General features: G+C 48.4%; 1 protein-coding gene across 1 annotated transcript in view; it reads right to left on the reverse strand.

Moving 5' to 3' along the window:
* The window catches only part of DNAH7 (dynein axonemal heavy chain 7), a 2,019,015-nt gene that overhangs the window by 81,981 nt on the left and 1,911,052 nt on the right, over nt 1–25,982 (reverse strand). The window contains exon 62 of the mRNA XM_078680414.1: nt 6,024–6,201. Coding sequence (XP_078536540.1) covers nt 6,024–6,201 — 178 coding nt within the window. The remainder of the gene's footprint in view (nt 1–6,023; nt 6,202–25,982) is intronic.

Below are 25,982 nucleotides of genomic sequence, written 5' to 3' on the forward strand. Positions count from 1 at the left end.
CCCCGGATCCTGATGTTATGTCGCCGGGAGCGGTTTTCCAGGTCTTCAACGTGGGACTGAAGGTCCACCTGTTGATCATGAATACGGATGATCTCTTGTTGCAGAGCCTCTATTTCAATATCACGCCCATCGCTCTTAGTTTCCAAGTCTGCTACTCTTTCTCCTATAGCATCCGTATCGCGGCGGACCTCTCTAATCTCCTCCTGCAGTTCTGTCTTCAGGGCCCGGATGTCTTCCCGCAGGCCACTGAAGAGGGACTCCAGAAAAGTTTTAGTGATGGGCTCTTCGGTACTCGATGTTCCAGCGATGGGAGTGCTGGCCGCCATTTTGCTGATTCCTACCTTCTGCCCCGACGTATTGGGTTCCGTTCGCTTCCCCGCTGTGGTAGGGTTAAACAGGTCTTTTATGGTCCTGTCTTTCCGCACTCTCGCTGTGGACATGTCCCGCGGGGCCGGCAACCAGGCAGCGGCGGGCGCAGCACGACGAGGCGGCACCTGTCCTCAAACACGTGCGCAAGCCCAAGTCGTCACCTGTGAGCGGTGCAGTTACCAACCGCTCTATGAGCTCCTCTGCAGGACCCACCGGTGTTTCTCCAGCCCCCACACAACTGTCAGGGGGGCGCCGGCCCCAACTCCTCTCGCTCTGCAAGGCCCCTTCTTCGCTATTTGGCCACTCACCACCGACACTCGGGTGCCACTCTGGCCGCCAGTCCCGAAGCAAGGCCCCCGATCTCCGTGGGTGCACCACCGTAGGCCTGTAAGGCGTATCCGCTATGTCGGATAGCAAGCCCGCACCCCCGCGGTGCCAATTTGCGCTCAGAGATGGCGGCCGCCAGATCACCGCACTTTGGCCGCCCCGACTCCGCCAACCGGTCCTCAGTGCCTTCGACAGGCCTGTCGCCGCCTCCCGGTGCTCTCACCGTCCGGCCTGCATTACTTCCCTCCCACGGGGTGGAGCAGCGCCGTGCAGTAACTTCTCACCGGCTCCGTGATCAGTGCGGCCGTGCAGCGCTCTATTGGCAACACCCACGCCCGTTTCTGCTCCTCACCTCTGAACGAGCCCCCCGGGGCCCCAAAGTCCTGGCGCTAGGCCGCCGGCCCCTCGTCCGCGGGCCCCCCCGCACAGACTCCTTCAATTCTGCTTCTCGTCGGCCCGAGTAGCCGCCACTGGTGGCGGCAGGTCCGCAGTAGCCTCCGGTCGATAGGACACCGGAGGCCCTGCGCCAATCCGTGCGGGCCGGACCCACCTTCAGCGCACCGACACTCGCGTAGCTGCGCCCCAGCCGAGGCGCGCCGAGGTCGGGTGCGCTCCGCTGCTTGCCTCGGTCCCGGCTCCTCGTCACCGTGCGTCACCAGGCCTCACCAGGCCGTTCTCGGGCCGGGACGATTCTCGGGGCTCCCGGAGCCCGTAACGGTCCGCAAGGTCTTCCTCCTGCACCTGGCACGTCAGGACGGCAAGTGCTCTCCAGCTGAGCACAAATTCAGGGGATTAGGTGCTGTATGAGGTGCTATACTAGCGGCCGGCGGCGGGAGCTCCGAGAGGCACGTCCGCTCACACCGCCATCTTGGCCACGCCCCACAACAAACACATTTTTAGACTTAAATTTTAATCTTTCACATGGACGTCAATTCACCAAAATGCCAAGGGTAAAAGAAGGGACTTCACATGCCCTTTAACCTTCACTTTCACTAACACATACACATGCTTATACATACACACGTATTTCTGGCATTGCAGCCTTCTTCAGCCCGGGACTCACGTCTGAGCATACCCTGCCACACTTATGGCGGCCAAAAGCGGTGCTCACTTTGCCACTGGATTCAAGCAAGCCGGGCTGAAGACGGCTGGAATGCCAGAAACCGGTCCTCGGAAGCTTGTTTCCGGTCCAGGGAAGGCATGGCTTGGCAGTTCGGGCTGGACTGTTCCCATGAGGCACAGGGTCAGACTGATTTGCATATAGCCATGTCTGAACTGGGGTGGCAGAGTGGGCTAAAGAACGGTGATGGATCAAAGCCAGATCTTTTGACTGGGTGTGAGTGTTTGATTGGTTCAGATGCTCCGTCCATCACCACCCCCTTTTGTACCGCTTTGGCCGCCATAAGTGTGGCAGGGTATGCTCAGACGTGAGTCCCTTGCTCACTTTGTCACTGGATTCAAGCAAGCCGGGCTGAAGACGGCTGGAATGCCAGAAACCGGTCCTCGGAAGCTTGTTTCCGGTCCAGGGAAGGCATGGCTTGGCAGTTCGGGCTGGACTGTTCCCATGAGGCACAGGGTCAGACTCATTTGCATATAGCCATGTCTGAACTGGGGTGGCAGAGTGGGCACGGTGATGGATCAAAACCAGATCTTTTGACTGGGTGTGAGTGTTTGAATGGTTCAGATGCTCCGTCCATCACCACCCCCTTTTGTACTGCTGCTCTCTGGGCAGCAGGATTACAAAGGAATGGTGCTCTTGCACGTGCACGGTAAATTGTTTCTGTTTTAACTTGAGATAAACAGTGATCAGCGCATCCCTGCAGGAAGAGAAACAGGCAGCATAGGATGAGAGGTGCAAGCATTGCTAGAGCGTTCGTACTGGCCTTAGTTGCGACTCTGAATTGATCTTGCTTTTTTGACACACTTAAGCCGTGTGCCGTTTATCAGCTGCTTGCCTTCTAGGGTTTAGCAATGTGCTGCCTCTACATCTACATGAATAGTAACCAATACAGAACGTCTTAGTGTCAGGTATTAGCCGGGCGCTGGATAAATGTGAATGTTTTATGACAAGACCAGAGGCTAAGATTATTATTTGATCAGAGGCTTTGCAAACACAGCTAGTTAAACAGCAGAGATTATGCACACATTGATCACACAATGCAAATCGAAAAGAAACCAGTTAACTAGTAAGGGCTAAATAGTCGGGATTAACCACTAGCTGTTAATCTGCTGTGCAAAAAGCAAAGGAAGTTCACTTCTTGCCCAGGCTCTGACTGAACAGCAATGATTATGTTTTCAGCCATGCCAATAGCAAGGAAACGTCATTCACTATCAGGCTGCTGGCATAGATTATAACTACATGTTAATTAGCAAAGAATATTTACTATTTGTCTTGTGCGACAAGCCAGATAGCACAGAAACGTAACTATTTACCTGTTGAGTGTTGGATCAATAGCAGAGATTCTATACCGTTTAGCTAGCCACCACTTAAACAGTGAAGTTTCCCTGCCACAAACCCGGTTTCCATCCAAATACTACAGAATTGATGCTATTTAGCTGGTGACTAGGTAAATAATGAGGTTCCTCTGCCATTCAACCAGTCACTGTCTGCATTTTTTGAAATTCAATACATTTGTGGATTTTGTAAACTCACATAACTGTACATCTAGGCGAAGTTCCCTCTTAATAAAGTTATGTGGGAGAGGTATCATACAACCAGTAGAAACTTCATAAAGTTTGCAAAATGTAGAACTTCGATGACATTTCTACACATTTTTTCACATTCTACTGGACGTTGTTGGCTGCCTGCTGATACTGTCCCAGAGCTAGAAAAGTTTGACTGGAATCTTATGGTGCTCTGCAGGAGCATTATTGGAAGATTCCTGCACCAACCTGTCCTACTGTAAACTGCCTGCTCTCATGCAGTGGAAGCTGTTGCCACACCTCTAGTTGGCTGTGGTAAGAACCGACAGGGGATCGCTTGCCATCATGCTTCTGGCAGAGCTGAGATCTAATCTTTGGGTTGAGTCCACTGCTAAAACAAAGCCTTTTTGTGGAAGTGGACTGTTTAAAAAAAAATACAGACCTAGTGGCTTAGTCAGTTCTTGCTTGCATTGGATATTTACTAATGTTAACGACAGATGTGTTACCAGAGGATGTGTCATGGAGCATATAAACATGCAGGACTAGCTAAATGTTTTGTGACCAGTCTGTCTCACAGCAGTGGCCCGCTAGCGATAAACAATAAAGTAGCCTAAGTTGTGATAATAAAGATTAGTACTTTAAGGATATATTTTTAACTACCCCGTAAGTTGATTCTGCTATATTTGAACAAATGTTATGCAACATTTTTGCTTGATGCTGTGGTTGTCAAAGGTCTACCTATGGCTGTCATAGGTCCCAGCGGATTGTTTATCAAAATATAGAGATACTTAATATTGTCATGACCACATAGACTACTGCTACATTGTGAAGGTATGCAAAAAGGACAATTGATGGACAGAGTGCTGATCACTAATACAGAAATCTGGGCCTAAATCCCTGTTTTTTTGCTTCCCATGTCATTCCCGATTGAACCCAGCCATATGCAAATCAGTCTTGACCCTGCTCCCCATGGGAACAGTCCAGACCAAACGCCAGGCCAGGTCCTCCCTGGACAGAAACAAGCAGCCAGCTAGCTTGACTGCAGTGGCATGGAGAGCACGGGACACACGTCTTGGCATACCCGTCGGGGTGACAAATGCAACAAGCATTTGCAATGCAATAGCTCTCGCATTTACGCGAGTTTAAGCTATTGGCATTGTAAATGACAATGCATTTTATTTAGGTTTTAAAAACCAAAACATAAATAAAAGGCATTGTCATTTACATTGCCAATCGCTCAAACTAGCATAAATGTGAGACCTATCGCATTGCAAATGCTTGTGATTGTGTGCTGCAGTTTGTTTTTGCCGACTTTACCACTGCTGATCAGTGCTAAAGTGCAACTGCTCACTATGTAAATGAGGATTATGATTGGTTATCCATAATTGGTATATTTGATTTACTGTTAAGCAGTGCTTAATTTGTAAAATATTAAGTGCCAGGGCTCTAACCAGGAGGCCACTACAGCTTGCGCTACCCATCGCCCATGTCATCACTGCCAAAACAATAACTAACCATCTCTCTCGCATGTAAATGTGACAGTTCATATTATTCCTGGTCCCCAAAGCTAAAGGAATGGCTGGGGAGGTAGGTGTTCGCAATTTTTGTATTTATTTTGTATTTCTAAACAACCGTTGTTCCGCTCATCTCTACATTAGATGAGCAGCGCCGCCATGTGGTAGACTGTTGGAAGTATGGTGTTGACAAAAACCGGAATCCAATTAAGTGCCGGTGCTGAGCACCGGAAAGCACCAGCTCAAATTAAGCACTGCTGTTAAGACCCTAGTAAAGTGCACTATGTGTGCCCAGGGACAATAATTCAATTGCTACTAGTAGGCCAGCATCACTGATTGTGCCACTCACATGAGTAACCCTGCAAACATGTCTCAGACCTGCCACTGCAGTGTCTCTATGGGCAGTTTTAAACTGCCACGTCGACCTGGCCAGTGAACCTACTTGCCAGGCCCAAAACTTCCCTTTTACTACATGCAAGACACCCTTAAGGCAGGCAGAAGGAAGCTCCATGGCAGGGCGCAGTGTATATAAAAGTTAGGACATGTACTAGTGTGTTTTACATGTCCTGATAGTGAAATACTGTAATTTCGTTTTCACTATTGCAAGGACTCTCTCTATCCCATAGGTTATCATTGGAGCTGCCTTGAAACATCTTACAAGTGTAACTTCCAATTGGGAAGAGATAGAGATTTGGAGTTTGGGGATTCTGAACTCACCATTTAAAAATGCATCTATTAGAGAAGTTGGTTTTTAATTGTTTGTTTGGAGATGCCACTTTTAGAAAGTGAAAGACACAAATGATGGATGGAATTTGGAACAAATCAAATATTCATCCCCAGTCAAGAGATCTGGGTTAAATCCATTGTTCTTTCGCTCACCACGCCACCCCAGTTTAGACCCAGGCATATGCAAATCAGTCTTGACCCTGCTCCTCATGGGAACGGTCCAGACTGAGCTGCCAAGTCCCTCATCTAAAAATAGCATCCTGGGACCGCTATTAGGCTATCACCCCTCATCAGCCAGGCTACCTTTAATCCAGTGGCAAAGTGAGCTCAGGACCCACGATTTTTGCACAAACTCTAAAGAAATGCAAAGCCATACATAATTACCGCTTTTCAACCATTGCAACAATAGGCACCAAATTATTGTTTGCGCATGTGCACACTTACCATCCTCAGGAGCCTGCTTATATTCTTTGTCATCAATTACATCATAGTCAAATCCAAGAAGGTCTATGGGAATGGTGAATTTTCGAGCAAAGTTTTGCTGTGCACCAGTTAAGAATGCCTGAGTGAAAAAAAATCCTGAAATCCAAAAGACAGGCGGGTTTCCGTTCTCATACCAGTCCTGCAATGTAGAGAAAGGGAAATATATGTGCACTACCTCCAAGACTTAGTAGCCTTTGAAACTTAAAATGATCATTTGAACAGTTCATACACGGATGTAGGACTCTCGGCATTGTAACAAAAAGTCAATTTTGCATAATTAAAAAAAGGCAAATATTTCTAATTCAGGAACCTTTGTAGGTGGCAGGTAGAAGATTTTCAAACATACCCCTCTCAGTGCCCAAGTCAAACTTTGAATGATAGCTAAAGCATGTAACTTATGTCATCTCCCTCAGTCTGAAATGCATAGTCCGCATCTCACTTGCACAAATATCAGTTCACTTAATCTGGACCAATCACAATGCAGATTTTAAGACTCTCTGCTGAGTTCACAATAACCCTGATGATTCATTACTGGTGCTATACTGCATAGCCAAATGCATATTCCTTCCTCCAGAAGATACTAAACTTTTGTTGGTACATCCATACATCTAAAAGGCTTCTCCACACTTTTCTATCACTACCTCTCGGTCTGGAGAAAAACTTATGATGTAACAGGAAAACCTGAAAACTCACAAGCTTTAGCAGGAATAAGGATTCTATCAGCTATCTTTATCACTGCTCAGCGACCTATCGTCTAACTTGTTCCTTCCATTTTTTCGGTACCTTCCCCCATTCTATTCTCATCGCAGAAAGCTCAGAAGCAGTTAACTTGGAGTATGAGCACTACATAAAAACAATAAATGAGCAAGATTTCAATGGGATGGGCATGTCTCTTCCTGAAGACTCTATAAGTTAACATCACTAGAAACCAAAACTAGATGTACACGTTTTCTGGCACAATATAGCACTGTCTTGTTCTGATGCATATCACCAAGGCTCCACTGCTCTACAATTTGTCTTAAGAACTGGTGAGGTCAGTTTCCCCAGGACTGAAATCATGGAGAACAATACTCTTCACTCAGAAGAGGGGCGGTGGGAGGGCATCACAGAATCTGTGGAAAGACCTGAAGCCAACAAAAGAAAATGTTCTTTTAATACATGTCCTTTTTTGCAGATTTCTGAAAACAACCACTCCAAAAGCAGTCACTAAAGGGGGTGGGTTAAGTTAACACAGCAGAATAACACAAAGAAACATAGCGAGCATCAGAACCATAATTATTCAAAAAGAAATGGAAGGGCATGTAGGCCACAGTCAAACAAATCATCTCTAACGGAACAACTCTGAATATAGTCAGAACAGCTCTGCCACTGGTCAAGTGAGAACTAAACCTGACTGGTCTGTCCTCCCCAGAAAGCTCATAACAAATCTTCAAACATTGTGAAGATCGACCTTGAGATAATCGTTTTCTTGATAGCTACTCCACATTTCACACCATCATAACCCACACACAGGTTATCATAAAGTATTTGGTTCTGAAGATACTATAATTAACCACAATTCTACAATTAAATACATCCAACCTCTTCTACTTTAAAGTGCAGTACAAAGGCAGAGAAATAACCTGCACCAAATGAAACTCAGAAGCTTAAAAAAATTGAATGGATGGCTTTATCTTAAGCATAACTTTATCTTTAGAAAAACATGTTAACAGTAGTGAAGCAAATGATGCCTTCAGCTTATATGCCCTTGCAGGAGACATTTGAACCACAAAAAATGCCTTCTCAAACATAAAATCTTTACATTAGCTTAATATATGGGCTTCAACATCAACTTACTTACAAAGGTACGTATTGGATTTAAATCCCAAGCTGATACCAGTTAAAAATTATTATGTGAACCTTTTAAAAAAAACTCAAGGTCAATTGAAACAATCTGCCTTGGTCAGACTAAAAACAACAAGTAAAAACCACTGCTAAATAGCTTCCAAATGTACCTATATGGAGAGACTTTTTTAAAAAAAATATTTTTATTAGTTTTTCCCCCTTCTATGCAAGGATTAGCACAACGGCACATACAAAAATAAGAGAATAGTCCTGAAGCACCAAGATATACATGATAAACACTGGATCCGAGAAATCGGGAAAAGACAGAAGAGAAAAATTAATTACATAATTACAGAAGTTGGTTTTAGAGCAGCATTTACACAGCACAAACATAATTTGTAGATATTAATATAAGGATAAGTAAAGTCAAGCAACATTTCTTCAGAAGCGAAAACAAAAGATCAAATCTGATTACAAGCGCTAGCTTATCATAAAATATCTATTTACTCCTGACTCCATTCTGTAATAGCAGACCAAATCTTAGCACCCATTGTTCTCTTCCTCCTCCCCTTAGTTTTATATATTCCTATTTTCTAGGTTGTACATGGCAAGTAATCTTGTCCGCCACTTTGAAAACTTTGGTGGACCGGGGCTAATCCAATCCTTCGTAATGCAGGCCCGTATCACCGCCATACATATGAACAAAAAAGATACAATACTTCTTGACCTAGCATGAGCAGTGATATCTGAGCCGACCCCTATCAGAACCAGTTCCCTCGTTATGCTCATCGGAGATCCCAAAATTAAGCCTAAAAATGTCTCAATTTCTTTAAATAGCTCCCCTAACTTAGGACATGAAAAGAACATATGGACTGAATCCGCCGCATACAGGCTACATCTGTTACATTTGATTCCAGCAGATGTCCCCCCACTTTGAAATCCTACTTGAGGTATAATACATACCATAAATGACCATATAATGTTGGGTGCACATCCTCCTAGTCATCAAGACTTGATTGGCAAGCCCCAGGGATTCCCAATATTGGCATCTTCTAACCCCAGTTTCCTTACCCATCTTCCTAGACAAAGATCTAAATTATTGGAAAATGCCTCTATAAGTTGTACATAAAATTGGTCGATAGATGTTCTCTTCTTCATTTTCTCAATTAGCGGGATCCTAACAAGCTGTTGCTCAAATCCAGGCCCTTGCTTATTAAAAAACTGCAAATTTGGAGATATTTAAAGAATTCATGTTTAGCTAAACCATAATTCGTTTGCAGATCTGAAAACGGTGCCAAAAGGCCATCTTCACAGAGATTGGAAGTAGCCCGGGAGCTGAGAATGGGGTTTATGCGTTCAATTTAAAAACACCAAGTTGCCACTTGACTTGCTTCCAAACAGAATAGGCTGCCTTCCTTATTTATTTAATTTATTTAGTCTTCTTAAAGTAACTTGGCTCAATTATTTTAACAAGGCATTCCCTAGACGCATGCCCCAGCCCAAATTCATATATTGATGGTCTATGGCAGGGCAGAATTTCAGCCCTGTCACCAACTACCAAGGAGCAGATAGTTTGCAGGATGGCTGCCCAATAAAACATCATAAAATATGGCATCCCCCAGCCACCACGGTCTTTTGGTAACACCATATTCTTATAGGCCCTCGTTTGTCGACTATACCCCCATAAGAATCTAGAGCAGATCCTCTCAAGCCTCTTAAAACATGACACCGGAAATTCTAATGGAATTGTTCTAAACAAGTATAACAACTTGGGCAATACCAACATTTTAAGAACATTTGATCTGCCGTACAGGGATAGATGCCAGTGATCCACCGGCTCCAGTATTGAATTCACCCTTGTCAATACAGGATTCATATTTAACTCTGGGATATTACTAATTGGCAGTGAGATTTTAATTCCAAGATATGTAACAGGAGGATCGCCACCTGAATAAAGTTTTAGATACATTTAGTGTATAGCAGGAGAAGTTCCCAAACTGAGATGCCAATCTATTGATTGCAGGGAGTGCACTAACGATGTCGCTAGTAACAACAACGATATCGTCAGCATATGCTAACTCTCTGTACTCCATTTGCCATAATTGCACTGGTAGAATATCTTTATGGCAATTCAATTTATACAAAAAAAAAATCTATGTGAGAACTTAGCCTGGTGTATGATGTCCACTATTCTAGTGGGCACCTTGCACCAGTCTAAACGACCCTCATGGTGGTGGTTGTAAAGTCAACCTTATAGACCTGCTATCCTAGTGGTAGCGTGGACCAGCAGTCTTAGGCTAAAACTTCAGAGAACATGTGAAGCCAGCTGTTTTACCATGTATAATCCCTTGAATACCAAATGAAAGGACACCACACAAGGTATATATCAAATATATATGTGTATTTATTTATAACACAACCCCTCTGAACTCTTTACATTACAAGTTACTCATTCAGCATACTTTAAATTGCACAAATACAATTCTGCCCTAGGGGCCTCACAAACCATATACTAAGTAAGTGGTATAAGAACCACTTCAGGAATAGTGAATAGGCCTGGGGCCTAGGGAATCGCTTGGGCTACACTACAGAACCAAAGGTTAGGAAGTAGGGGACACATGGGAGACGTGTGCAGTGTGGGAACACAGTCGCGAACTACCATTGACTTACAATAGGAAGCGAAGAAGTCACTAAGTTACTGATTAAAGACACTTCCGGGTGGACTACAGTGAAACCCTTTTAAACTAGGATACTTGGATAGTCACTACCCACGGGAGCACCGGAGTACTCGAGTTACCTCACCCAGGGAAGCCGGGTGCATAGGTGTCTTTTAGTGTCGGGTTTCGTTGATGCTTTCAATGGAGACCTGCAAAAGAAGTGCTGCAGGCGGCCGATGGAAGAGTGTCCGGGTAGATCCAAGGGTGGATCGAGGAACTGAAGAACCTGAAAGCAGAGGGGACAGAGTCTGGGTCACTAGCCAGTGACCAGGAAGGAACCAGGATGGAACCAGGTGATGTCGCGATGCAAACAGGTGAAGAGGTGAAGCTTGTCTCTGCAGCCACGAGGAGCAGGAGGCGTTGACGACAACCAGGAGCTGGAGTCGAGCTGTGCCACAAAGGCTCTAGTTGACTGCGGTGGCGGTATCCGGGTTGGACCCAACAAGCCTTGGTAACCGCAACCCACGCAGGAAGTGAAGATTCGCTTCAGTTCAGACCAGAAAGGTCTGAGGAGTTTCTCTTTTGGGAGATAGCTGGAGCAAGCCCAGAGCAACCAGACAAGCATTGGAAATTTAAAGGATCGTCTTAAGAGGGCTCACTAGCCAACGGGTTAGCAACCCGGAAGACGCGACAAGCTGAAATGCAGGAGTGGGCCCCATGCGGCACTCGTGGAGTGAGGGGGGCTGAGCTCTGGTGCAGATGATGCTCGGGTCTTGGGGCTTCTCGTGCCCCAATACACAACTGCGAGTTACCTCAGGAGTCGATGCAGTTAGCAATTTGCAGGATGTCCAGGGAGTCTGGTTCCACATCTCTCGTGTTCGCCACGGGTCTCAACTTTGCTGTGGATGTGGGTCAGAGTCCAAGAAGTCTGGAAGTCCCGTCCTGAGTAGCTGGCTCGTCGGGTTCTGTCGGGAGCATCGACAAAGCAAACCGGCAAGTTACTGGTGGTGCCTGTTTGAACAGGGTGGTCACTCATTGATCACAAGGGAGATATCTTCAGTCTTCTAGTCAGCATAGAATGTCGAAGTCCAAGAGTTCTGTTTCAGAGTTTCGTTCCAGGATAATCTAATGTCTCTAGACACAGCTCCTATCTTTATACTAAACTAAGGGGCTGGATTACCTGCTAGGTACCTCCTATGGGTGGACCCTGAGAAGGGGGTGGTTACACCCCTTTCTCTTTGTCCAGTTTTGCGCCAGAGCTGGGGCTGGAGTGCCCCAGCAACTGGTTTGAACCGGGCTATGCATGGAGCACCTTGTGTGCCCCAGGCAGTGTCTCATTTTGCAGCTCTCCCTGCCCCAATACACTAAAAGCCTGTCTGGGGTGGTGCTAGCATCTCCCAAGGCAGGAAACCTATTGTCCAGGCCTCCCCTGCCGGAGTTTCGTCCAGTAGCAGGAGGTCAGACTCGTGTCTGTGGCAGCAGCATCCATTTTGTGATGCTGAGGCTCTGTTTAACTTTAACCGGGTAAAGCAGTAACCAACATGTCTTCTCCCTCTAGAAGGGTGGAATGCTACCTCCGCCACCAGAATTGGCAGGGGGGTAGTATTCCAAAGTGTTTGACACCATACACGACATGTTTTGATAAAGCCAAACCAAAGTTAGCATTAATCGCGAGGATTATAATTCACTTAAGAGTATATGGTATGGCTATATCGTAGAACAGCTATAAGGACATGGTTCCGGAAGCTGCAGAGGGGCTCAGCTCATGCTAGGGCACCCTCTCACATAAAACCAAGCACTCTGCATCCAGGATTGTCAAGGCCTGCCATAGGAGTGACTTATAGGTTACTATGTGTCTATATATAAGGTAGATATAGATATACTATATCTAAGTAAGGGGTGATCACACCACCTTACCCAAGCTGAGTGATCAGCCTGTGGTGTCAGTTTGGATGGCCAGCCAGGGGTGGCATAATACATGCTTCAGCCCCTGGTAGGCCTTGGATGCACCTATGCCCTGGGTACCTATGGTACACTATACAGGGGCTCACAAATGTGACCCAATACCCAATCAAGTATGTACCTAAAGTACATGGTATCAATTTAGAGAGAGAACAGCTGGGCTGTTGGTCTGATTAGCAGGCCCACAGCCACACTAAAGTCGAAAAACCAGAGAATCACAGCAAAAAGTGGGGGTAACCATAGGAAGCAGACCCTACTCTCCTACACAACCCCCAACCCCCCAAACGCAGGGACATTAACCTAACCTTGACCAGTTAAGTCTTCATGTTCTAAGTGGAAATATCAGGAGAGTCCAACTGCATTGGCATGGTCAGTCTCAGGTCTATGTTCCACTGTAAAGTCCATCCCCGGTAGGGAAATGGACCACCTAAGCAGTTTGGGATTTTCACCCTTCATCTGATTTAGCCACAAGAGGGGCTTATGGTCTGTCTGAATCTTGAAGTGAGTACCAAACAAGTATGGCCTCAGCTTCTTCAGGGCCCAAACCACAGCAAAGGCCTCGCTCTCAATAGCTGACCAACATTTCTCTCTAGGGGTCAGCCTTCTGCTAATAAAAGCAATGGACTGCTCTTGACCATCTTTATTCAATTGTGAAAGAACAGCTCCCACACCCAACTCAGAAGCATCTGTTTGGACAATGAATTATTTGGAGTAATCTGGACTTTGCAGAATAGGTGCAGTGCACATGGCCTGCTTCAGTTCATCAAATGCCCTTTGACAGCTTACTGTCCACTGAACTTTCTTTGGCATTTTCTTTGAGGTGAGATAATTAAGAGGAGTCACAATGGACCCATAATTCTTAACAAACTTCCAGTAGTAACCAGACAGGCCAAAGAAAGCTCTGACCTGGGTATGGGTGGTTGGAGGAGTCCAGTCCTTTATGGTCTGGATCTTGCTCTCCAGTGGTTGAACCTGACCCCCACCTACAAGGTGGCCCAGGTATACAACCTTACTCTGCCCTATCTGGCACTTGGTAGCCTTGATAGTTAGGCCTGCCTTCTGCAGGTCCTCCAAAACATTCTTCAGGTGGATCAGGTGATCTTCCCAAGTGGAGCTAAAGACAGCAATATCATCTAGATAAGCTGCACAGTATTCATCCAGACCTGAGAGGACTTGGTTCACCAACCTTTGGAATGTGGCAGGTGCATTCTTCAGACCAAAGGGCATTACCACAAATTGATAATGACCTCCTGGGGTTGAGAAAGCTGTTTTAGCTTTTGCATCATCAGCTAGTCTGATCTGCCAGAAGCCAGCTGTCAAGTCAAATGTGCTCAAAAACTTGTCAGAAGCCAATCTGTCAATGAGCTCATCTGCCCTTGGTATTGGGTGGGCATCTATCCTAGTGACAGCATTGAGACCTCTGTAATCCACACAAAACCTCATCTTTCTCTTACCATCTTGGGTGTGAGGTTTAGGTACAAGTACTACAGGACTACAGAACTGGCCCAAGGGCTCCCTGAAGGCTCAATAACTCCCAACTCCAGCATCTTTTGGACCTCTGTCCTGATACAGTCCCAGACATGGTCAGGTTGCCTGTAGATTTTACTCTTCACAGGCAGACTGTCACCAGTGTCCACCTCATGGGTGCACCAGCTTGTCTGACTTGGAGTCAGAGAAACCATATGTCTGTAGGGCTGTAGAACTTGTCTGCAGTCCTGCTGCTGTTGGTCAGTGAGGCTGCCTGCCATGGCTACTCCATCAACTGAACCATCACCAGGGTTCTGAGAAAGCAGGTCTGGGAGAGGGTCACTCACCTCCTCCTGTCCCTCATCTGTAGCCATGAGCAAGCCCATGTCTGCCCTGGCAACATATGCCTTCAATCTGTTGACATGAAGCACCCTGTGGGGGCTTCTGGGAGTTCCAAAGTCAACCAAGTAGGTTACCTCTCCCTTTTGCTCAACAATAGTGTGGGGTCCAGACCATTTGTCTTGGAGTGCTGCTGGGGCCACTGGCTCCAACACCCACACTTTCTGTCCTGGCGGGTAAACAGTCAGCACAGCCTTTTGGTCATGCCAGGCTTTTTGAAGTTCCTGGCTAGCCTCAAGGTTTTTGGATGCCTTTTTCATGTACTCAGCCATCCGGGAGCGGAGACCAAGTACATAGTCCACAATGTCTTGTTTAGGCCTTTTGAGAGGTAACTCCCATCCTTCCTTCACCAGATAAAGGGGTCCTCTTACAGGATGCCCAAACAGAAGTTCAAAAGGGCTGTAGCCAACCCCCTTCTGTGGGACCTCTCTAGAAGCGAAAAAAAGGCAGGGCAGAAGGATGTCCCATCTTCGCCTAAACATTTCAGGTAAAGCCTTGATCATGCCCGTTAAGGTCTTGTTAAATCTTTCAACTAGACCATTGCACTGTGGATGGTAGGGTGTGGTGAACTTGTAGTTCACTCCACACTCTTTCCACATAGCAGTCAAATACCCAGACATAAAGTTTGCAGCTCTGTCTGAGACAACCTCTTTCGGAAAGCCCACTCCTGAGAAAACTCCCAGGAGGGCTCTTGCCACAACATGTGCAGTTGTGGTCCTTAAGGGAATAGCTTCTGGGTATCTGGTGGCATAATCCACTACCACCAGAATAAACCTGTGCCCAGAGGCTGTTTGAGGATCCATTGGTCCAACAATGTCTATCCCAACTCTTTCAAAGGGAACCCCCACCACAGGTAGTGGTATAAGGGGTGCCTTTGTGGTGCCACCTGATTTGCCACTGGCTTGGCAGGTGACACAGGAGCGAAAAAACTCCTTGGTATCTTCTGACATGTGTGGCCAGTGAAAGTGAGGGACAAGCCTGTCCCAAGTCTTGTTCTGGCCAAGATGTCCTGCTAAGGGAATATCATGGGCTAAGGTAAGAAGGAAGGCCCTGAATGCCAGAGGTATGACCAACCTCCTGGTAGCACCAGGCTTGGGGTCTCTAGCCTCTGAATAAAGGAGTCCTTCATCCCAATACACTCTATGGGTACCTTTAGCATTCCCAGCAGCCTCAGCAGCAGCTTGCTGTCTGAGGGGTTCAAGAGAGGGGCAGTCCAGCTGCGCCTACCTCAGATCTTCCCTTGAAGGTCCCCCTGTCCCAAGAAACTCAACCTGATCAGGCTCAAGCTCTTCTAGGACAGTTCCTTCTTGGGTCTCACAATCAGCTTCCTCAGAAGGCTGATCCTCATCCTGAGGCAGGGGGGAAGGCACTGCCTTAACCCTACTGCTCTTTCTCTTGGTAGGCAACTGGTCCATAGTTTCAGGATCCAGGGCATGTTCAGTTTAGCACTTTTTGCCTGTGACCTGGTCACAGCAAGGACATATGAAGATATACCTATCATTTCTGCATGAGTCCTATACTCCACTTCAGACCAGACTGAAGATTCCAGATCATTGCCAAGCAGACATTCTACAGGGAGGTCTGAACTAACAACAACTCTTTTGAGGCCAGTTACCCCTCCCTAGGAGAAATTAACAATTGCCATACTATGGGTGGTAGTGACATTGCTTGAATTGGTCACTAGGTAATTGTCACCCAGTATTATCTGACCTAAGTCCACAAAGTTAGGCGTCACCATGGTGACACTGGCACATGTGTCCTTGTAGGCCTGAGCCACTTTGTTATTGATTAAAGATGTTTGTCTGTGGGGCGCTAGAGGGCGCACGAGCTAATGGCCGCACTTTAGTGAGGCTCTGGCTTCCTGGTCAGCACTATCCTGCGTATATCCTACTGTCCTGCAGATACTCGCCTGAAAATCGCAGCGAGTGTGAGTTTATGTGCGCTGCAGATCCTGTCCGAGTTTGGCGGCGATCCGACATCGGACACCGGACTTCGTCGCGTGGGAAGGCTGGCCGCGGTGCGCTGCTGCGGAAGGGCGGTGCAACAGCTTGGAGGCGAGACCACGAGAGGCCGGGGCTCGCCACGAGGTAGACAGGCCTTGGACGCGGGGCGGCCCGCCCGGAGGGTACGGAACCTGCTGCTGCTCGGCGGACCCGTTGTGGCGGAGAGTCTTCCCCCTTCCACTGGCAGCCGTCACAGGCAGAGGCACTGAGCAGAGACGAGAGAACTCGCTGGCACTACGCGAGAGGCGGATGCCTGCCGCCTGCACCGGGAGGTAATTGAGCGGGGCCCCGGACTTTATGTACAGATGCCCGGTAGCGTCAACCCTTCATCCGAGGGCTCGCCGCTGCTGCTAGCGGCGGATTGAGGTACGTCAGGAGCCTACTGGGGGACACTGTATTGGGCCGGTCCCTTCACTGGATGACGCCCGCCGCCGGCACGGGTAAACTTCCCCCCTGAGACTCTCCAGCACGATCCTGAGCGCATCCCTGCGAGGCCGGGGTACTGCTCAAGCGCACTCGGCGCTAACTACGGTCCACATTACCTGCAGACGCCATAAGGCACCCACGGGCGCGTGATTACTGAGGTGCTGTGGAGGTGCCGTAGGTCTGGGGCCCACAGGAGTGCGTACCTCTCCTCCATACTGCGGTGAAGACAAGGGCTGATTGGAACCTCTGACCCCCCTCGTGAGTGCACGCGGGTGACCTCGATTGCTGGAGCGGAAGTCACCTTATCTGGTGGTGCATTCTTGCGGATTGCTGGACGGCTCCTTGCGCAGAGGGGGCCACCATCTGAGTGACCACTGGTCTGATAATACGGATGCAAAACAGATCGTTGGCGGGCGGCGAGGACCGCGCTAATCGTACAACTTCGAGCGCCTCTAGCCCCTACAAGAGACGTACCATGGGGAAGAACGACAATAAACAGCCTAAACTCTCTTTCGAGCCCGTGGCCACTAGAAAACAGCTGCGAGACACGGCGGACTCTGGCGGTGCCCGTGGACCGGCGAGCGCTGAACCCCCCTCCACGTCCATGACCCCTGAGATGCGCATGATGATGGAGGAGATGAGACAGAGCTTCGCCACGATAGTGGACAAAGTGGATCGGCTGTCCTCGAGGATGGACGGGGTTGCACAGAAACTAGAGGTCCATGAGGGACGTCTGACAGAGGCGGAGCGACGCATATCGGCCGCGGAGGACACGTCGACGTCCCACGATACCCGCCTATCCAGAATGGACAACATATTGCGCGTGATAGCGGCAAAGAATGAGGAGTTGGAGGCGAGGAGTAGACGCAACAACCAACAACATACGCATCGTAGGAGTTCCGGAGTCCACCAACACAGGACGTATGGAAGAATATGTCGAACGGCTCCTCACGACTGCAGTGGGCAGGGAGGCCTTCTCCAGTCAATTTATCGTCGAAAGAGCACACCGCTCTCTTGGACCACGGCCCGAACCAGGGAGACCGCCGCGGCCTATCATCGCCCGGTTGCTCAACTATCGCGATCGCGATGCGGCACTACGGGCGGCGCGGACAAACCAAAACCTGTCGTGTGACGGTGTGAACTTCTCAGTCTACCCGGACTTCACCCCTATGGTACAGGAACAGCGGAAGAAGTTCTTAGATGTGAAGAAAAAGCTTAGAGAAATGCAAGTGGACTATGCACTCCTATACCCTGCGCGTCTCAGAGTGACTCATCAGGCCAAACAATATTTTTTCACTAATCCGCAGCAGGTGGAGGACTATATTAAAAAAATCCGCGCTGCTAGAGGCGGCAGGCGAAACGCAGAGGATGATGGTGTCGACGGAGAACCTTTGGAGAATGCTGGCGACTGACGGTGCCTTTCCGCTATACACTGTTGGACCTCGCACCATCGATCTGAACTTTGATTTGTCCCCCTGAACTTGACCGAGTCCCTGTTGGGCTACCTTTGTTATGGGATTGAGGCGTTGATCCAGAGCCACGTAACCGTGCTGTGACTGAGTTGGTGCATGTCGTACTGTGGTCCGATGGTCTGGACTCTGTTGGAGCGCACAGACTGACGGCACAACTGGTGGAGGTATGAGTTGCAGCTGACAAGGGGACACTCTCACTCGAATGCCCTGGAGTCTTCTCCACATGGGGCGGCCGCCCTGAGAGATGCTGGCATGTTGGGCAGGTTCTAATCTGCAGGGGTAATGTATACCAGGCACCACCCCCCCTATCTCTGACTGTTCTCGCATGGACCGAGCGGGGCGGGAGGAGATTATCGGGGTGGATTGGTGCGTTCCTCTACTGCCCCCGGAAGGGGATTCCCCATACAGTTGTTTGATGGTTGTTGAGCGTGGGTTTCGGGGAGGGGGGTGGGGATGGGGTACTGGCAAGATTGGGTTGCTTCAGTGGGAGGGGGGGGATTGGGAGCGTGTGTGTTGGCTTGCTGCATACGGGGGGAGGGGGGTATGTGTTTGTTGGGGATTGGGATGTTGTGACTATAGACACTGGTTTGGGAGCTATCAATGACAAGCATACAGACGTTGAGGCTAGTGTGACTGACAGCGGTACGGAATGGGAGATGCGTATGTATCATGAGAAGAGGAGATATGCACTTGGCACAGGACGTGTGAGGGCTGCTAATTTGGACATAATTCTGTATCATGAGCACGGTGGTTGCAATGGGTGAAGATGCATTGGAAAACGTCTCAATTGTATCCTGGAATGTACGAGGCCTTAATGATCCCAGGAAATATAGAAATGTACTTGCATACTTAGATAGACATCATGTGCAGATAGCGCTGCTTCAGGAAACGCACTTGGACCCGCGAAGAGACCCTAAATTTGCGTGTAGATGGGCGCATGTGAGAGAATTCTCTTCATATTCCACATATTCCAGAGGTACGACCATCTTGATTAACAGAGCACTGCCCTTCCAAAAATTGGGAGCGAGGGTGGATACGGAGGGGAGGTATGTGCTGTTATGGGGCAGATTGGGCACGGATGTGGTCATGATTGTGAATTGTTATGCGCCCAATGTTGACACACCTGATTTCTTCCTGTCATTGTGGGGTCATGTACTGGAGGTTGAAGCCGCGCACGTTGTCTGGGGGGGGAGACTTCAACCTGTCGCTGATGCCTGTGGCGGACAGGTCGGATGGGAGTGGCCAATACAACATTAGGGCTCGAGACACACTGCAAGGTATACTGACTGAGGCACAGCTCGTTGATAGCTGGAGGTTCACGCACCCAGTGGCTAGAGAGGGCACGCACTTCACGGCATACACACGTGCATGGGCGAGACTTGATTACTGCTTTATATCACGGGGTCTGGCCAATGGTGTCATCACAGTTAAACATTTGCCTCGCACCTACTCTGACCACTGTCCGGTCTTGGCTGTAATTGGGATGCCTGGACTGCGCAAATTGCGACCACCGTGGCGGCTATTCCCCTCTTCTCTACTTGACCCTGTTTTTAAACTTGAACTTGGCGAGGAGATAGAGGCTTTCTTCCCTTGAAACAAGGGGTCCGTCGAAAGTGTAGAGACGATTTGGGAAGCCTTCAAGGTGACTATCAGGGGTATCACGATTGCTAAGAGCTACGGGATACTAAGAGACTTAGTGCGTACGCTGACTAAACTTGAATCAGAACTTAAAGCCCTTGAGGCGGAGATGGTCCACAACCCTAACCCTGAGCTAGCGCAGGAATTCAGGTCTAAGCTTTCATCCTTTGAGGAGGAGGCTGCCAGGGAGGTGAAGTTTCGGGGCAAGTACTGGACGGCTAGGAGGTTCTGCGAGGGGGACCGCCCGGGGAAGGTACTTGCTGCGCTCACGCGTCACCAGCGCTATGCTACCCATATATTGGAAATCGCTGATGGCAAGGGGGGGACCTATCAGGACACGAAGCGTATACAAGACACCTTCCTACAGCACTACAAACGATTGTACTCCACGCAGCAGGAAGGCGACGTGGAATTCGGAGACTTCCTTGATGACATAGCGTTGTGCTGGCTTGGCGACAGTCACAGGGCCTTTCTTGTGTCTCCTTTTGAGCTAGACGAGATTAGAGAAGCTATCATGTCCCTTAGTAACGGCAAAGCTGCAGGGCTGGACGGCCTTCCAGCTGAATTTTACAAGTGCTACATTGACATCATGGCACCGGTACTGAGGGAAGTCTTTACAGAGTTGCTTGAGGTGGGGATACTACCGGGCTCAATGAGAGAGGTGGCGATTACCTCACTCCTGAAGCCGGGGAAAAATCTGTTAGACACCGACTCTTATAGACCCCTTTCGCTTCTGAACTGTGACGCAAAAATCCTTGCCAAAGTGTTGGCGACTAGACTGTCCCTACTCATGACTACCCTGGTGCTGCCGGATCAGTCTGGCTTTGTGCCAGGACGAGCGACGTCGCATAACCTTCGCACGCTATTCTCCCTTATCCCTACCATCGCGCCTGAGCTGCCTGTGCCGCTGTGTTTCTGGACGCCACTAAGGCGTTCGATTCTGTGGAATGGGGCTACCTAATGGCTATTTTGGGCAGAATGGGTTTTCCTCAGATTTTCATCTCCTGGGTGAAGCTTCTTTACACTGCCCCGGTTGCCAGGGTCGTCATTAATGGTGTGCTTTCTGCACAAATGCCGATCACAAGAGGTACCAGGCAGGGCTGTCCCCTATCGCCCCTGCTTTTTGCCTTAGCGATAGAGCCACTGGCTTGCAGGGTACGGCAGCTCCACAAGGCCATTGCCTTTAACTGCCACCAACGGCAGATAGGGATTTCTTTATACGCGGACGACGTTACCTTGTACGTACGTCACCCACAGCAGAACCTTAACCCAATCCTGAGGGAATTTATTGTTTTTGGCGGCATGTCCGGAGTGCACATTAACTGGAAGAAATCTCAATTCTTCCCCCTCACGGCCTCGGTTGACCGTTTCCAATTGGATTACCCCCTGGAATGGTGTAGCTCGGAACTCAGATACCTGGGTATTGAGATATCGTTCAATAAAAAAGAAACTATTCGGCTGAACTATGGCGTGGCAATCTCACAATTGTCAGACAATGTTACTCGATGGTTGGCCCTGCCGCTTTCAATGGCAGGTAGAGCCTCACTGATCAAAATGGTCATCCTCCCAAGGTTCCTGTACCTTTTTCAGAATATCCCCTACTACCCGGGCCCCTATTTCTTTAAGAGGCTGCGGACTGAACTTCTTCGATTATTTTGGGGAGGTAAACAACCACGGATTAGCTGGGCGATATTGACACAACCGTACGAAAAAGGTGGGTTTGATGTGCCGGATTTTGCTGCGTACTATCTTAGTGCTCAGGCGCAATACGCATACCACTGGGTTCATCCCGCTCCCTTTATGCCACAGACTGCGGTTGAGGACTGGATTGCGCAACCGCTTCCGCTTAACGGTATGCTGATGGGTGTGATTGGAGATATTGAGACGCCCGCCACCACAGTCACATGTACTATCGACGCCTGGAGGAGAGTGGCTACTGTGCTCGATGCTCCCATGCTCTATTCACCTGCACTCCCCCTAACGTACCACCCGAGACTGTCATTGTTACTAGAAAATGGATTCCGGTCTATGTGCAAGCGCATTCACTTACATACCTGGGGGGATCTGTTCAAGGACGGGCTATTTCGTACCAAAGATCAGATATTTCAGGCGGGTCCCCCGACACCGATGGAGGTGGTTTACTATATTAGGCTTCGTCAGGGCATGCGTGACATCCTCCCCAACTTTCCGGATGAACCAGGTGTGGTACTGCCATTGCACGTACTACTGGTGTCGGATGGGAGGCACATGGTTTCTAAGTTATATAATAACATCCGAGCGCAACGTCCGCCTGTAAGGTCCAAAGCGCGGGACGATTGGAACTCCGACCTGGACACTGGAATCACTGAAGAGCAATGGCACTATTGCTGCTTGGCCACGGCGAATGTCTCGTCCAGCTGCCGTCTGAAAATCATTCATTACAAATTTCTTCAGAGGTTTTATTACACGCCAGTCAGGAAGTTGCGATTTCATCTGTCTGACGACGACAGGTGCGCGAGATGCCGCTCGGAGGGCGCAGGCTTCCTCCATTTGGCCTGGGAGTGTGGCGTGATACAGGACTATTGGACGCAGGTACATGCGGCGCTCCAGGTCATGATTGCAGGCCCGCTTCCACTAGACCCGGTGCTGATGCTGTTGGGGTATACCAAAGATGTACCCAAAATGCACCGACGATTAGTAGATATTGCACTGCTCCTCGCTAAAAGGAGAGTAGCTTGCAAGTGGGGAAGGGGCAGGGCACCAAAATTCAAAGAATGGCTGGATGATCTTACATACTGCCAAGACCAACATGGCGTCTATGCAGACTTAATGCCTGCACGTTGCAGGCCCAAGGATATTTGGTCCCCGCTGCAGCTCTACTGGCTGTCCCAGGTGTCTCAAAACGACACCTGTGCGGATGAGGGTCAGCTGACTGTGCAATGAGCAACTTGCTGTCGTGCGGCGCCCTGATACAAATACAACACCCTGGCTGGTGGGGACAACCTCTTTCTGCTAGTGGAGTGACGGGCTGCTCAGTACTGAGACGAGGTAGAAGGCTGTGGGACACCTGCGGTTTGGATACGGTTGTCTGCGAGGCACATGACACGGCTCCCCTGTTACACTTATGCTGTGATCAAGTTGGGACATCCCTTGCACGCAGGGATTGGGGGACTAGACACCTGTACAGGCACCCCATGGGGGTTGGGAACCATACATCACTTCACGTCAAACACCAATCAGTGCACCTACGATTGTTGCGCCCATTGGGAAGAGGGGGAGGGACATCTTGGATGCTGCACGAAAGGCACACTGATACCACTGCGGCCACTGACTGTCACCTGGTAGGGTTTGTGTAAGCCGCAATCCCCGTGGGGTCTGATACTCGTCCTCCCTAATGCAGTGCTTGTGCCTGGCTGGTCTATTGCTGGATTGGCCTGCAAGAGTAGTGGCTCTTTCCCGATACCTGCAATTCTTCCTGTGCTGTGCGGGGTGCTCTGCTAACGATGTAACCACCCTAATGACTGACGTTCATTAATGTCATGTCTAGATATGATGAGTTGCTCTGGCCCAAGTGACTGTACGATGCTCTATTGATGTACCGTAAATGTAACGTGCTGTTTGATTGGAAATGATGCGAACGTCTTGTATCTTTGTCTAATGCAATAAATAAAGGTTTAATAAAAATTAAAAAAAAGATGTTTGTCTGTACTTGCCCAAGTTATTGGGACTCACAGTAGAGGACATAGCCATGTCCACATCACAGACAAGAACAGCTTGAGTTGGTATTCTGACTAGGCCAGAATCCATCTCAGTACCCAGGGTTAACCCCACTATAGCCTTGGATTGAGAACCACCACCACTATTAACTGTACTAGGGGGTGCAGGTGCCTTAGGGGCAATAGTGGTTGGAGTTGTCTCCTTTTTGGTGCAATCACTAGTCCAGTGAGAATTAACCTTACATGTTTTGCACTAGGGTTTCTTTGGGCCTTCCTTTTTCTTAGATTGTTGGGAACCCCCACCATTAGAAGCTTTTTGGGGACCTTGGAAGTCTTCTGGTCTTTTGCTTTCTCCCTGCCCTTTTGGTCTTGCTTCTTCTGATCTTGGTTCTGGACCTTCTGCCTCACCCTGGTTCTGACCCATTGGTCTGCCTTCTTTCCCAATTCTTGGGGAGAGGTCAGATCAGAGTCAATCAGGTGTTGGTGCAATAACTGGTTCTGACCATTATTAAGAATTTGTTCTCTCATAATCAAATTATACAATCCTGTATAGTCTATGACCTTACTGCCCATTAACCAGCCTTCCAGAGCCTTAGTGGCACAATCTACAAAGTCAGTCCAGTCCTGAGTCTGTGTCTTCTGGGTGTCTCTGAACAGCAACCTATACTGTTCAGTGGTTAAGCCAAACCCATCTATCAGAGCACTCTTCAGGACATTGTAGTTGTTAGCATCCTCATCACTAACTGTGAGGAGCTTGTCTCTACCTTTTTCTGAAACGGAGAGCCATGAGATTGCTACCCACTGACTTTGGGGTACCTGCTGTACTTTGCAGGCCTTCTCCAAAGCAGTTATCCATTTGTGGATGCCATCCCCACTATTGTAGGGAGGGACAATCTTACTAAGGTTTCTATGGTCATTTGACCTTTCCCTATCTCTAGGGATGTTGCTGCCACCAGTGGAATCTAATCCACTCAACTTTTGATCTCTAGCAAGAGCCAGGGTATATTTGGCAAGGGCAATTTTTTGCCTCTTGATCCTAAGCTTGACTTCCCTCATCCTAGCCTTATGCTCTCTTCTCTGAGGGGAAGCCATTCTCCCCATTGCTGAGGTGTCTGACCCTATTGAGTCACAAGAGGGGTGGGAGTCACTGGAAAGGGATCTCCTCCTTCTGTGCTCAGTGTTAGGCCTACTTGGGGGCCTGGATGGGATTCCAGCCCCAAGTAGTCCTAGGTTGACCTGGTTCAGTCCTCCAACTTGGACCTGATCATCATCCTCTTCATCATCAGAACCCCCTGGATGGTCATCCTGTGAATCCTCTGTTGAGGGATGGCCCCCCTTCCACTACCTGTCTGATCTGGGGTTGCTGCCTTTTCTACATCATACTCCACTAATAGATCTATCAGGTGTCTCAGGGTTGGACTCTGTCCTTGTCTCAGTCTCCTGAGTGAACACAAACTTCTAAGCTCATTAAAAGTAAATGTGTCATAGTTAGAAGGGACCCTGGGACGGTCCACCTCTGTGGGGAGAGACACACTAGGCTCTCCTCTCAAGGACATTTTCTAGTGAGGCGGGGTGTGTGCACCTACCTACACTAAGTGGTACCTACTAAAACCTCTCTAGGAGTTGGAGTCAGGGTGTGCTAAGCCCTTTCCTCTACAACAACTAAGTTCAGTAGACCTTAAGTATTATAAGACTTGATTTATATGTACCTCTAAGTACCTTAATGTGATCTTTCAAATAATATCTTAAGATTATATGGTAAAATAACAGCAAGCTTTTATCCCATCCGCTGCACACCAATGTGAGAAGTTAGCCTGGTATATGATGTCCACTATTCTAGTGGGCACCTTGCACCAGTCTAAACGACCCTTATGGTGGTGGTTGTAAAGTCAACCTTATAGACCTGCTATCCTATTGGTAGCGTGGACCAGCAGTCTTAGGCTAAAACTTCAGAGAGCATGTGAAGCCAGCTATTTTACCATATATAATCCCTTGAATACCAAATGAATGGACACCACACAAGGTATATATCAAATATATATGTGTATTTATTTCTAACACAACCCCTCTGAACTCTTTATGAGGTCAGAGATCGAAAAACATTACAAGTTAATCATTCAGCATACTTTAAGTTGCACAAATACAATTCTGCCCTAGGGGCCTCACGAACCATATACTAAGTAAGTGGTATAACAACCACTTCAGGAATAGTGAATAGGCCTAGGGCCTAGGGAATCGCTGGGGCTACACAACAGAACTAAAGGTTAGGAAGTAGGAGACCCACGGGAGACGCGTGCAGTGTGGGAACACAGTCACGAGCTACCATTGACTTACAATGGGAAACAAAGAAGTCACAAAGTTACTGATTAAAGACACT

The sequence above is a fragment of the Lissotriton helveticus genome, chromosome 3_1 (assembly GCF_964261635.1).
Source record: "Lissotriton helveticus chromosome 3_1, aLisHel1.1, whole genome shotgun sequence".
Classification (NCBI taxonomy): Eukaryota; Metazoa; Chordata; class Amphibia; order Caudata; family Salamandridae; genus Lissotriton; species Lissotriton helveticus.